The 12,411-nt window shown below is 42.2% G+C and overlaps 1 protein-coding gene across 2 annotated transcripts in view; it reads left to right on the top strand.

Annotated features, from left to right (window-relative positions):
* itgbl1 (integrin, beta-like 1) overlaps window positions 1-12,411 on the top strand; it is a 48,434-nt gene that overhangs the window by 938 nt on the left and 35,085 nt on the right. Inside the window, exon 2 of one of the 2 annotated variants that reach the window (XM_068572159.1) lies at window positions 6,263-6,461. In XM_068572159.1, the coding sequence (XP_068428260.1) occupies window positions 6,263-6,461 (199 nt within the window). Of the gene's footprint in view, window positions 1-6,258; window positions 6,462-12,411 lie in introns of both variants that reach the window. The other variant, XM_068572158.1, reaches the window with a different exon arrangement.

Here is a 12,411-nt window from a genome sequence, read left to right as displayed (position 1 = left end):
AGACAGCAGTGGCAAACCCACTTCCATCCTCACCACAGGCGACTCCTCATAATCTGGGCGATTACAGTGTTTTCCTCGGTTTTAATTATCCAAACAGTTCCTGTCTTGTTTGTTTACCAGGTATGTCTTCATAACAAAATGACAGTGGCTGAACGAGTAGGTGTGAAATACTCAATAGGGAAGGTTATGTTTTGTAACCTCAGTTCTACGAACACAGGCAAAGCAGGAGAGCGCCATGACACTTATCATATATACGCACGCAATGCTCAATCCGATCGATGAAGAATTTCCAAACGAAGTAGGATTAAGGTTGAAGGACTCCACCTGTACTAATGAAACTAGGGTTAGAATACCAACTCATTCTCTGACCAATGCTTCAAATACAGCAGATAGTGTTCTTCAAACTATGACGCTCTACATACCCCTCCAGCAACTGTTTTGGACGTGTCAATACAGAATCAATGTAAAATTGATAGTGTCTTTTCAAAATAAACTTCTGTCTTCACAGAAAGTTCTGTTAAGGCAACACAATGACTCAGTTAAAGACATGAATGTGGTTGACGTTAACGTCACTGACAAATGTGTCACGTGACTAGCTACACGCGCGAGTCACGTGACTAGCTACATGTGTGACGAGCTACATGCGCAAGTCACGTAACTAGCTACACACCCGAGTCACGTGACTAGCTACGTGCGCGAGTCACGTAACTAGCTACACACCCGAGTCACGTGACTAGCTACACGCCCAAGTCACATGACTAGCTACACACTCGAGTCACGTGACTAAAGACATTAACTACTCGCCTGACTGACATGCTGAAGTGACCAAATGTCAAGATCAACTTTTAGTTTCATACAGGATATGGACAGCGGTCTTCTGGTTGAAAGTTATGTGCCTGTTTGAATCATCGACCTCTCCGCCCGCTCTGAAAGTCTTAGTTTATTATATTGGTCAGTTGCACTTGGAGCCCAGAAAGACTTGTATCCATTACTAAACAAGCCACAAATCAATCAGTAAGCCGACATGTGCAGCCTGTGTACACAGATTTTTATCTTAAATTTTCCCAATGTCACTCCAATGCTATTCAGCGATACCATCTAGAAAAAATTTACTGGAGATACAGCTTTATAAATGTCTTTAAAAGGTAAACCAAAAGTGGATGAGACAGTGGATAGGAAGAGCAGATTAGAACAATATGGGTTGTTTCCCTGCTTCTTGGGTACTTAACATAATCTCTTATAGTTCTAGTTCAAGGCATATAACGTACTCTTGAACCGCGGATGTGGGAAAAGTTTGATTCATCTTCCTGCAATCTTTTCTCTTTTTGTTCATTTAAGGAATGCTGCTTGTTGAGATCCAGATATTTCCTCTCATGCAATCTTAGAACCAGCATGTATTATGTTTAGTCTTTGTGTTGTGTTCAAGTTATACATATATATTTAGACATTATTTAACAAAAGCGTTGAGGCAGCATTACTTTTATAGTCCTTGCCAACTGCCAGTTGTAGGTTGCTCACTGAGCATGCAACATTCATTGCATCTGCAATTATATGAATCGTATTCTTTCCAGAATACGATTGTTGATCTATTTGTATACAGTATGGAGGAAGGCTAACATGCTGGTTGTTTTTCATGTTTATTGTGCTGATTTTACTTGTTTATTTTATTCTATGTCTTGTATTTGCTTACTCTTTTTTTCATATTTGTACAAAAACGATGAGTTTTACACAAGGTGTCAGCCACTTGAACTATCCTTATATTAAGGCATTTGTGCGGGGAAGACTGAACTATTTGGAGGCATTGGGTTTCCTACAATGGAATACATTTGCACTGCTCGGATAAGTCCAATAATAAACACCTTTTATATTCTCATGACAAAGACGCCTCCTCCAGAAATCGGGTCAGCACAGTCTATTTCACCCTCAACATTTTGGTTGCATCCCAATTCCTTTCCAGGATCACGTGTTGGTGTTCTTAGGTATAGCAGCAAGCAACCTTTTGACAAAGCCATGAACCTTACAGGAAGGAGTCACTGGGTCTAAAATCACTCACCTCCCTCTATATATAGCAGACCTATAAGTAGTGCTTCATATCCCAATTAATAGCAACAATTATCAGACTCTAGGAAGTATTTCACAATTCCATCGTGAGAAATAGTTGACAATAAACTGAACACCATCTATCATCATGCATCATGCTGAGGGAAATATGACTTCGTTCATTGCGCAAACATAATAATTGTAATGCAAGCAGAGTAGTGCATTGTAACACAAACGACCACAACTTTATTTTGTGTTTCTTTATTTTGGAAAATACGCTTATTGCAGCCAAATTGACAGAATCTCAGCCCTTTTCACTTCTTCCTACCTTTCACAATGTTGCATCAATGCTGACCAGCAGGAACATAAATTAAATCAGAGTATTGTGCTGAGAGGCAAGACAACAAAATAGCTTGCAATATGTATTCATCGTGAAAAAATGTGTTGCTATGGCGCAACAGTAATGACGCAATTAACAGAGCAGAGAAAAATGACCAACGTTTCAGAAAGTGTTTCCTTCATTATGTAAAGATTTAGAGCTCTCTAGGAGTTGTGAATTAGTGAAGGATACAACCTGAGTGACTGACAGGCGCACAACAGGCCTCTCCATTGCCCCGCCTTCTGAAGGAAGTATTTTAAGACCAGATGGTGTCCTACAAATGTCCTGCTTAAACATAAGTGCCAGCCGGATAGAAGAAAAAAAAGTTTAATATGCCCGGATCGGTTTCGCAATGTTGTGGTGCAACAATTACTTCTCCGGTGGCAACTTCAATTTACCAATTAGTTTGAAATAGGTGCTAAAACTTGGAACATGATGGAGCAGCATAGAAATAGTTGAAGGCTGAGAGACAGTGTCTAAAATAGTGTATGATATTTACTGTCTGATTTTGATTTATTATCTTATTTGAAAATGTGCCATGGCCTCAACACTGGAATAACAAAATATATTGTTTCTGGCATGGTCACTGCTTTCTGCTAACAATTCAACAATGCAATGCTGTTGTAGATGAAAAAATCTCATTGGGCGACTCCAAAAAATAAACTTCTGAGTAAACGCTGAAAAGCATCATGGGAAAAGGTTCATCCTGATGAACAAATGAGTTCAAAATGCAGCCGGCTGCTCAGCAGGGGAACGTGGTCAAGCCCAAGAAGGTCGTCCGGGGGTGAAGCTTGTGTGAAATGGAAGTTGTATAACTTACCCATGGCACATGGAACACCCACATTCTTTACTGTATTTCAGTGGGAGGGTCAGGAAAACTTGATCTGTTTGAAATGTGTCTACTGTTCCCAAACTGGACAGTTTTGGGAGGGAAGGATTTGAAAAAGAATGTTAGACAGCATCCAAATGAAACAAATCTCACACGGAGATCCCGTGGAGTGAAAGCAAAGCACATGAAACAGCTGCCAGCGCTTAATGAATGGTGAAGCTGTTTCTGTCTTATTAGATTTGTTTGATTTTTTTTAGCTTAAAGGAATACTACACCCACCAGATGACCATTTGTACATCAATTACACACTGTGTGGTGTTACCTTGGAGTCTTGGAGAAAACTAAGTTTGTTTCCTCTTGACTCAAAGTCTTTGATCCAGTAAAAAAAGTTAGTTTTTTAGAACTTACATCCTAAGATAACGGGTATAACAGATGGGTAAATGAATCTGCTGAAGATGGGTGTTAAAAAATAGTCAATAGGTCAAACAAACACAGGACTTTTACCCAGCGGTTCATGTACTGTAAAACTCAAAGTAAATGTTGACTCTGGGCGTGTTATACGTGTTACATACTGTTGTTATGATCTTTTTTCTAACCTTAATGAAGTAGTTTTGTTGCCCCAACCCTGAACAATTGTTAAAACATTAACCCCATGGCAGTGTGATACAAGCGTGATACAAAGCGGATATGACACATATTTATGAGACTTATTGATTAATTCATACATTTCTCAGCTTTTTGATTATTCATTTAAAGTGGAGGCATGAGAGGGAAACTAAGTTTTCTCTAAGAATTTAAAGGGTGAGTAAGTAAAATACAAACATTTTTAGGTGAAGAATTCCTTTATTCCTCCACATTGTATTTGTCTGTGTTTCCAAGGTTATTTTCCCCCCCAATGTTATTCATCTCAGGCGTTTATTCCTCTGTGACTTCGCAGTTGGAATCCCAACAAATGAAAAGGAAGCAGTTTTTTTTGTTGGTTACACTCATGTTATGATACAGGTGCCAAAAAAATGAAATGGATTCACTAAGTTCACAAGCTCCCATCTAGAAGTGACATGATCACACCTGAGGCAGGAAGGACAGCATGGGCGCTCCTGCCTGGAAAGGACAACCCCCTCAGGTATAATCCCTTTACCCAAATGGGAAGCAGGCCTAATCCCAATGTCCCCTTAAAGACTTTGGCTCAATCCCAATGTCGCCCTAAAGCCTAAAACCCAATCCCAATGTCGCCCTAAAGCCTAAAACCCAATCCCAATGTTGCCTTAAAGCCTAAAACCCAATCCCAATGTCGCCTTAAAGCCTAAAACCCAATCCCAATGTCAGCCTAAAGCCTAAAACACAATCCAAATGTCGGCCTAAAGCCTAAAACCCAATCCCAATGTCCCACCTGAAGTCTAAAGCCAATCCCAATGTCCCCCCAAAGCCTTGAACTCAGATTTAATGTGTTGAATCATATTAAATCCTTAATGTTAACATTTCTGTTTAAATCTGAAAGACCAGGCATGACCTGTCTCCCTTTATTTTCACATCTCTGGCCCTTTCCCGGGTAAACTTGGCCCAAACCAAATCTCCACACTCACAAACTTTGATCCGCCTTCCCGCAAAGTCTGTGAGGGTTTCGGGCTGTCCCAGTGTCAAATCATCGAGTGTCGAGAGACTCTTTCGCAGACCCCTTTGTGAACACTTTCTGTAAATCCACATTTCTGAAGACTTTGCCTGAGGGAATTACCCACAATTCACAGCAATGTGATGTTCAACACGGGGTTACCATTGGAAGCCGGAAATGTAAAAAAAAAAAGGTAAAAAAAAAAAGGAGATTGGTGTTTAGCCTGGCAAATTACATTAGGGATTAAAGGCGGTACATGAAAACACATGAAAGCGCAGGAAGGCAAACAGAGATTATATTACACAGCTGGTTTATTCATCAATCAATCCCTTTCATTTTGTTATTAAATCTGTTTTGACAGAAATTTGTGTAGGAAAAAAGAAGTAATAAATACCATTGATATGAACCATATCAAGTCCTCACAGTCTCTCACACTCAACCATTTACCAGAGAACGACAGAAGAGTCCCTGAGGGTTCTGAGTTGAAGGCTTCAGGGGGGACACTGATTGGGCCCCCGTGTTTCATGTCACAATGCTATGAAAGCCAGCATAAATGCTGACCAACTGAGAACTGTGCGTTAAGAGCTCAAAATGCCCTTTAGCGCTTGACAATTTGACAGTGGGACAGCCTGAAGCCCTCGCAGACTTTATTGGGAAAGCGCCTCAAAGTCTGTGAGTGTGTAGATCGGGATTGGGCCTCTGGGATTTGATTCTTTGACCTCAAGTTTTGCTAGTCTTAATTTAAACCACACACACGTGTGTGTGTGTGTGTGTGTGTGTGTGTGTGTGTGTGTGTGTGTGTGTGTGTGTGTGTGTGTGTGTGTATATCAGTGGCAGGCTGTCAGGGCCTTCTAAGGCCTAAACAGAATCTCAAAGTTATAGCTATTTTATAATTTTAAAAAAAAATACATATGTATATATTTTTGTTTTGTTTCCGTAATTCAAAGTTGAAGCTTTTTTTATAATTGAATTGTTTTTCACAAATAAACTACATGTATTATAATTATTTTTCCCTATATGCTTATTTTTTTCATTGCACTGTGCAGCTGAGCAAAAGAAAACTGAACTGCATTTTGAACTTTATTGGACTTCTGCCGCATCTGTGGGCCTGTCGAACACACTTATCTGACTCCCGAGCCATTCAATTTAGAATATAACTATTAAACTATAAATAGGTGAAAAATAAATGGGTTTCTTGACTGGTTATATATTATATATATTCTATGATTACTTCACCTACCACTTATCATGACAAGACTCTTTGGGATGTTTAAAAGGAGAGATGTTTTCGCTCAGATGTGGTGCTGCGTATTTAAAACAGACACAGATGGCGGCGCACTTGACCTTTTGACTTCCACCGTTTTCAAAGCTGGATAACAACTGACCTCTCTTTTTCCCCAGCCAGGTGGGTGGTGTGTGTAAGCTGTCCACAGAGTCGTCGCTGCGCCGCTGCCGCACACCCGATGGCAAGGTCTGCAGCGGGAGGGGCAAGTGTGACTGCGGCATCTGCACCTGCTCGGCCACGGCGCCGGGGAAGTTCTACGGCCCGCGCTGCGAGTGCCACGACTGGGTCTGCGCCACGCACAATGGGAAAACGTGCAACGGTGGGTACGACGAGTGAGACCACCTGCTGGTTTTGGCGTCAAAGCGAGGAGGCAACTTTGTCACGACATATTGTCTGACGTGGTCTCGTACAAGTTTGACATTCCAGGCTTTCATGGTAAAGTGGTGTGCATGCACGCGGCGCCACGTGTTTTAGTGCTTTGGTGTGGTTGTCAGTGATGGGTCAGTAATTGATGCAGCAGAGCTCAACACAGTTCCAATCTGGGGGCCAGACAGCGGAGGGAAGCGCCCTTCTTTAAGGTGCAGTTTGTAAATAAAAGCAAGCTTTGATATGAACTACCTTCTCTCCAGCAACGAAACTATGAATACATTTCAAAATCAGAACCAGAAATCTGGTATTGATCCCCCGGGGCTAAAAGAAACCCCCATTTGCTGCTATTGTAGAATGGAAACTTCTACTATATGAAGAAATTACAAGATAATATAAATACTTTTTTTTTGTTAAAATATGTGCATTATTAATACAATACATATGGAAAATCTATGGTAAGAAATGCAAATCATGCATATTAGCACAATAATATAACAGTGCAAACAATAATGCCATGATTAGGTGCGTGACAAATGCAAGAATTGTGTAAGTAAATATGAACATTTATTTAAATGTACAATATGAATAAATGCAGAGATAATGTCAGAATAAATCAGAGTATAGCACGGCGCAGACTCGCATATTGCAAGAGAATATTGCCATGAATATAATTAGGAACCTGGTTGGCCGGTTGTATTACTTTACAAAGCTGCACGTCATCAGATGAGCTAATAAATTAGCAAAGGGGAGAAGTGAAACTAAGGCCGTCTGCAGTAAATCTTACCCTCATGAAGGTCACAGTGATCAGTTTTGTCGAAAATAGTTTAGCTTGAATCAACTTTATGGTCATTTTTTAGAGGCAGCGGTCTATGGTGCCCTTTTGATGAGGCTGCTTTAATCAATATTTTTTATATTAACCATAAATCAAATGACTACAGGTAATGTGAAAGGGGGGTTGCTCTCAGTGACAAACACTCAGAATTATCATCTGACCCTGCGCTTCCCTCCGCTCTGCAGAGCCGAGTGAGCAAAAATGTGTTGGTGTCATTTTAAAAATCATTCCAGAGAGGCGTTAAAGGTCCTTTTGGGAGATGTGATTTGTTCAATCATATCACATTATTTTAAGAGGTTTGTTTTCTTTCTCTCGAATATTTAATCTACCTTCATTGATATAAATGTGGCTAACAAACCTGAAAAAAGAAAAACACCTGTCAGTACAATCTGACACCACCACAAATGACACACATTGAAACCAAGTCTCAGCAACAAACCTGAATATTATAACCACCACAAGGAGGATCCGTTGCAGGGCGGTTGTCTCAGCCGGCGTTAGTTTTAACCATCGTTTTATTCCGCTGTGCTCTGTGGTCCCTGGGCTGGAGAAGGTCAGGGGTCAAACGGCGACGCATGTGCACCCAGGACGGGTATAACAGAGATGTGCGTGTGTGTGTGTGTGTGTGTGTGTGTGTGTGTGTGTGTGTGTGTGTGTGCGCGCATGTGTGTGTATGTGTGTGTAATGGGGTAGGGAGATTTATTTGGGCGGACAAGTTGGCCGCTGTTTAGGAGCTCATTATGGTTCAGCAAGTCTGGAGCGAGGAGGCCTCATGATGGGGTCTCACTCACTGGGGGATACAGACTGCAAATGGAACCTCAACACATCAGAAGAGGGATGGGAGACACACACACACGCACGCACACACACACACACACACACACACACACACACACACACACACACACACACACACACACACACACACACACACATCCATTCCTACATTACCGACAGTGGTAAGTCTTGCAACTCTTACCAAGTGTGGATTTCTTTTATGGGTCATTTTGAAAAAAAAAACAATGATGGAATAGAACATTTACTTTCACGGCCGCGTCCCAGAATATTATTGCAAATGTGTTATTTTGTTTTAAAGGAATTTGACTTGAAAAAAGAGGACTTGCATCTTTGAGTGGCGTCTATCTATCAAAGAGGGGACGTACATATACTGCAGTGCAACAGCCTGTACCCATTCTTTTACCTTATGAGTGTTTTTTTTACCACTAAAACACACACACACACACACACACACACACACACACACACACACACACACACACACACACACACAGGATTAACCTTGTTATAAAGGCGGAAAAAATCATGTGCGCACACAAATTTGCACATCCGTGTGCACGCAGGGCCCGCAATTATATTCAAAGTATATTGAGAAGAATAGACACATCCACCCTCACCTCAGTTGCTCAATGGCCCATGCAGCATGCATGCGGTCTGAGATTAGCAGCCAATTTCACTCCCTGCGGCTCCCTTATCTCTGCCTCTCACAACTGCCCACAGATAAGATCCAATAGATTTGTTTTTCTCCTTATAGGGGTAAAATGTGTGTGTGTGTGTTTTCTTCTTCTTCTTCCTTTTCAGAAATATTGGCGTTCCTGGCATTGAGATGTTCTTTTACCTTGGATGGCATTCATCAGACTAAATCAGATCTTCCCGATCAGAGCAACAAGTCAAGCTGAGGGCAATTTTATTTCATTTTAATTTTGCTTTAGTAGCAATGGAAACATTGTGAGATTTGCTCGGGGTAATATGTCACCGCCGCCTGAAACAACATCCTGTTTTCTGGTTTGTGGGGCATCGTTCCTCATCTGTTGTGTAAGTTTTCCATCGGTGCAGTCAACAGACATCCGTCAAGTCAAGTGAACCAGAAGCTCGATATTTATACACTCTGCGTGCACAGGATGAACAAAAGTTAACCGCCCAGGGTGCTCTTTAGCAATGCATGCTGGACCGGAGGCATTACAGAAGCAGTTCATATATGCTGAAATGTCCACGCTCTGGTTAGAGGAGAATGAATAGCTGTCCTTGTCATTTCATTCAGAGCGAAAGAAAAAAAAGAAGCAGATTATGTTCCTGTTACATGCATCACATTCTCCACCACAGACGCACTCAGGTCCTTTGTTTGTTTCTTTTGGTTCCATTGTGTGATCGCACACATCATGTCTTTTTGTAGACACGGTACCACGGTATGCTTTTTTCGATTCCATTGGCAGAAAGGAAACGCCTGCATGGAACAATATATGTACCTTGGAACGTTCCATGATAACGCTGAAAATACATAAATCCCATCACAATGTAATAGACCTGTTATGGGCTGAAAATAAGCAGGAACACTGGAGCTTGAGGGAGCTCGAGGGGAGTGGATTTCCTCGGATGTGCACAAAGTGGTGATGCTGTCACTCACGCGTTTTTTTTCCCCTCCCGCTGATGCGTCCCACATTGCAGCAGAGCGATGGGATGACGACCTGGACGAACATCTGCTCCCCAAATGTGCAAAAAAAAACAACCCAAAAATGTCTTGTCATTTCATTCTGCTGATTGTTTTCGACTGTGATTCAATCCTCCTGTTCCGTCTCCCTGGATTTTTTTAGCCTACAGTACGGCACATGAGAAACATATTCTTTGGTTATCATAGTTTTCAGTCGTAAAAATCCCCTAAGACGAGGTTAAACGTGGCAATGTTTCCACTCTCTCTTTCACAGCCCTCCCTCTTTCATTGGCCACGTAAAATATCTCTCTTTCTCTGTCTCTCTCTCTCTCTCTCTCTCTCTCTCTCTCTGTGGTTTCCTCTGGGGTGTGTGGAGACAGGCTGTGCAATTCTCTGCAATCCACGGTCCTTTCTCCCAGCCAGAGACACAGCGGGTGGCCCAGGCCGCTGCAGGCTAGCATTGTCCCGATGAAGGAACCCCGTATTATCAACTTGTTAGTAATTGCTGTTGCAACAATTTGACTGGCATTAGACTGTTTTATCGAGGCTGACGCGAGAAACCCAGTCACCGGGAACAATGGCGGCGAGTTCCCTGGATTATTTTGTGTTTTGTATCATCGCCCCGCGGTGATCGCCGTGTCCGGAGCGCGACGATGCGATTGTGAAACGATTATCGATTCACGTCGATGCGTCAACACGTTATTAGACATGAATCGTTTTCTTTGACTCTCCACTTTTTTTCTTCTAACACTTTGTATTTGTTATGATTCATAATAAAAAAAAACAGACATGTTTACTTCCATTATCTTTTATTAATTCAATATTAGTAACAAACAGAAGAGATGTGTCATCTGGAGGGTTTCATTTCCCAGCGCTGCAAAGAGAACCAACAGGAACATGAATAGAATTGGGCCTGAAGCAACAACCTTGTAGTAAAAACACAGACTTCAGCATGTTCTGAGTCATTTGACATAACAATCTGCCCTTTTTCTCCCCTTTCAGTTCTATCTCTATCGGAAAAACTCTTATTTAATTGTTTCCTATCAAAGAGTCAGAGTTGGTACAGCAACACCAACTGTAACAGCACATGTGATGTTTGATCAACAGTAAATATGTAATCCAGAAAGTCTGTGACTTTACTATAAGCGCTTCCTTCTCGTCCGATCTTGAAGAGGCCGTTCCAATGGGAAAAACCCCTTTCACCCCCCTGATGGATGGATGCTTTAAGCGTTCTTTAAGAACATATTTTAGCCTCTCAGGCTCCGGCTGCTCTCTTCCTGGCTCGGCCCCCAGCCTCCTGCCCCCACCTGCCAAAGAAGATCCCACCCGAGGGGGTTTTACATCAGCGGCGCATAAGAAGTCCGCTCGTCCTAATCCAACTCCTCCAGATGCACTCTCCATCAGCACTACATTAGCTTAAGATGTTGCTTCCAATATGCACACATTATAGACAGATGAGAGAAACTAATCATGGGAGAACAACTCACTAATGGCTGTCTGTCCAAAATGACTAAAAGGTTTAATACTCATTTCTGCTGATTTCCCCAAGAGCGAGGCGGGAGATGGGGGTGGGGGGGGGGGAGGAACCAGGACTCAGAGAGGAATGCAGTCCGTAAGCCATTACAGCCCATTAAATTGTTCATCTCTGGATTTTTTTGCTAGTGCATATTTTGATGTGCTTTCACTTGGATGCTTTGCTGTGCAGTGTGTGCTCGCGTGGTGAGTCACCTAATGATTCCAGCGTGGGCTGCGGGGAGAAAAAAGCTACCCAAGTCCTTCCAAGACCATTTTTATTAGGAACTAATTTCAATTTCCAAGGACCTCTTGCTGTAGGAACAAGTGTCTCTCCATTGCTATTTGTTACCATGCCGAGGGGAAGGTTGGAGAAGACAAAAAGGTTGCTTTTGTATTTCATAAAGGCATGATGGCGTCACCAGAGTGACAAATGAAGCTGGAGGATTGTACACAAAAAAAAAACAACAACAACACAGAAGGATGAGAAGCAGGAGTTGCTTGAGAATGACTTATTACCGGGGACAGGTGTCTCCTGGATCTCTTTTCGCAGAACACGAGCCGACGCGCCGGCGTTTCACGCTCCGCCACCCGCGAGGGAGAGAGGAAAGCAAGGAGGGATAATTACTCAGTGAAATGAGTATCATGTTATGGAGAACATGATCTAAACAAAGTGAGTGTTGGGTGGGAGGGGGGGGGGTTGTCACTTGGAGAGGCAATATGTAATGTGTGTCTGGCATTATTGCGTTGCGTATAATTGAAGGCGCCCTGAATTCTGACGAGTGAGCCTGAGATTGCCTCGAAAATAACTGACAGAAGTGTTCTCTCCTCACGGGGAGGGAATTTTTTTTTCTTTCTCCTCCATATGTTTAACCGTACATCACTCGAAGATTGCCGGATGGTGATGTTCCACACGACCCTATTTCCTTTCTTATATACCCTTTCAATATTACACTCATTTCCTTTTTTTTATTATTATTCTGATATTCGCCTGCTGAGTGAGTGAGTCACTATTCCCTCCTTGTCTGCAGTTAATCATGGTAACGCCCCATCATCACCTATTACTGACACTGACGCCTGCATCCTCTCTCTCTCTCGCCGACCCCCTCC

Source organism: Clinocottus analis, unplaced genomic scaffold, assembly GCF_023055335.1.
Source record: "Clinocottus analis isolate CAN_PGR_092001 unplaced genomic scaffold, fCliAna1.0.p SCAF_12, whole genome shotgun sequence".
In the NCBI taxonomy this organism is placed as follows: Eukaryota; Metazoa; Chordata; class Actinopteri; order Perciformes; family Cottidae; genus Clinocottus; species Clinocottus analis.
This window is presented reverse-complemented; position numbering and strand designations above follow the sequence as displayed.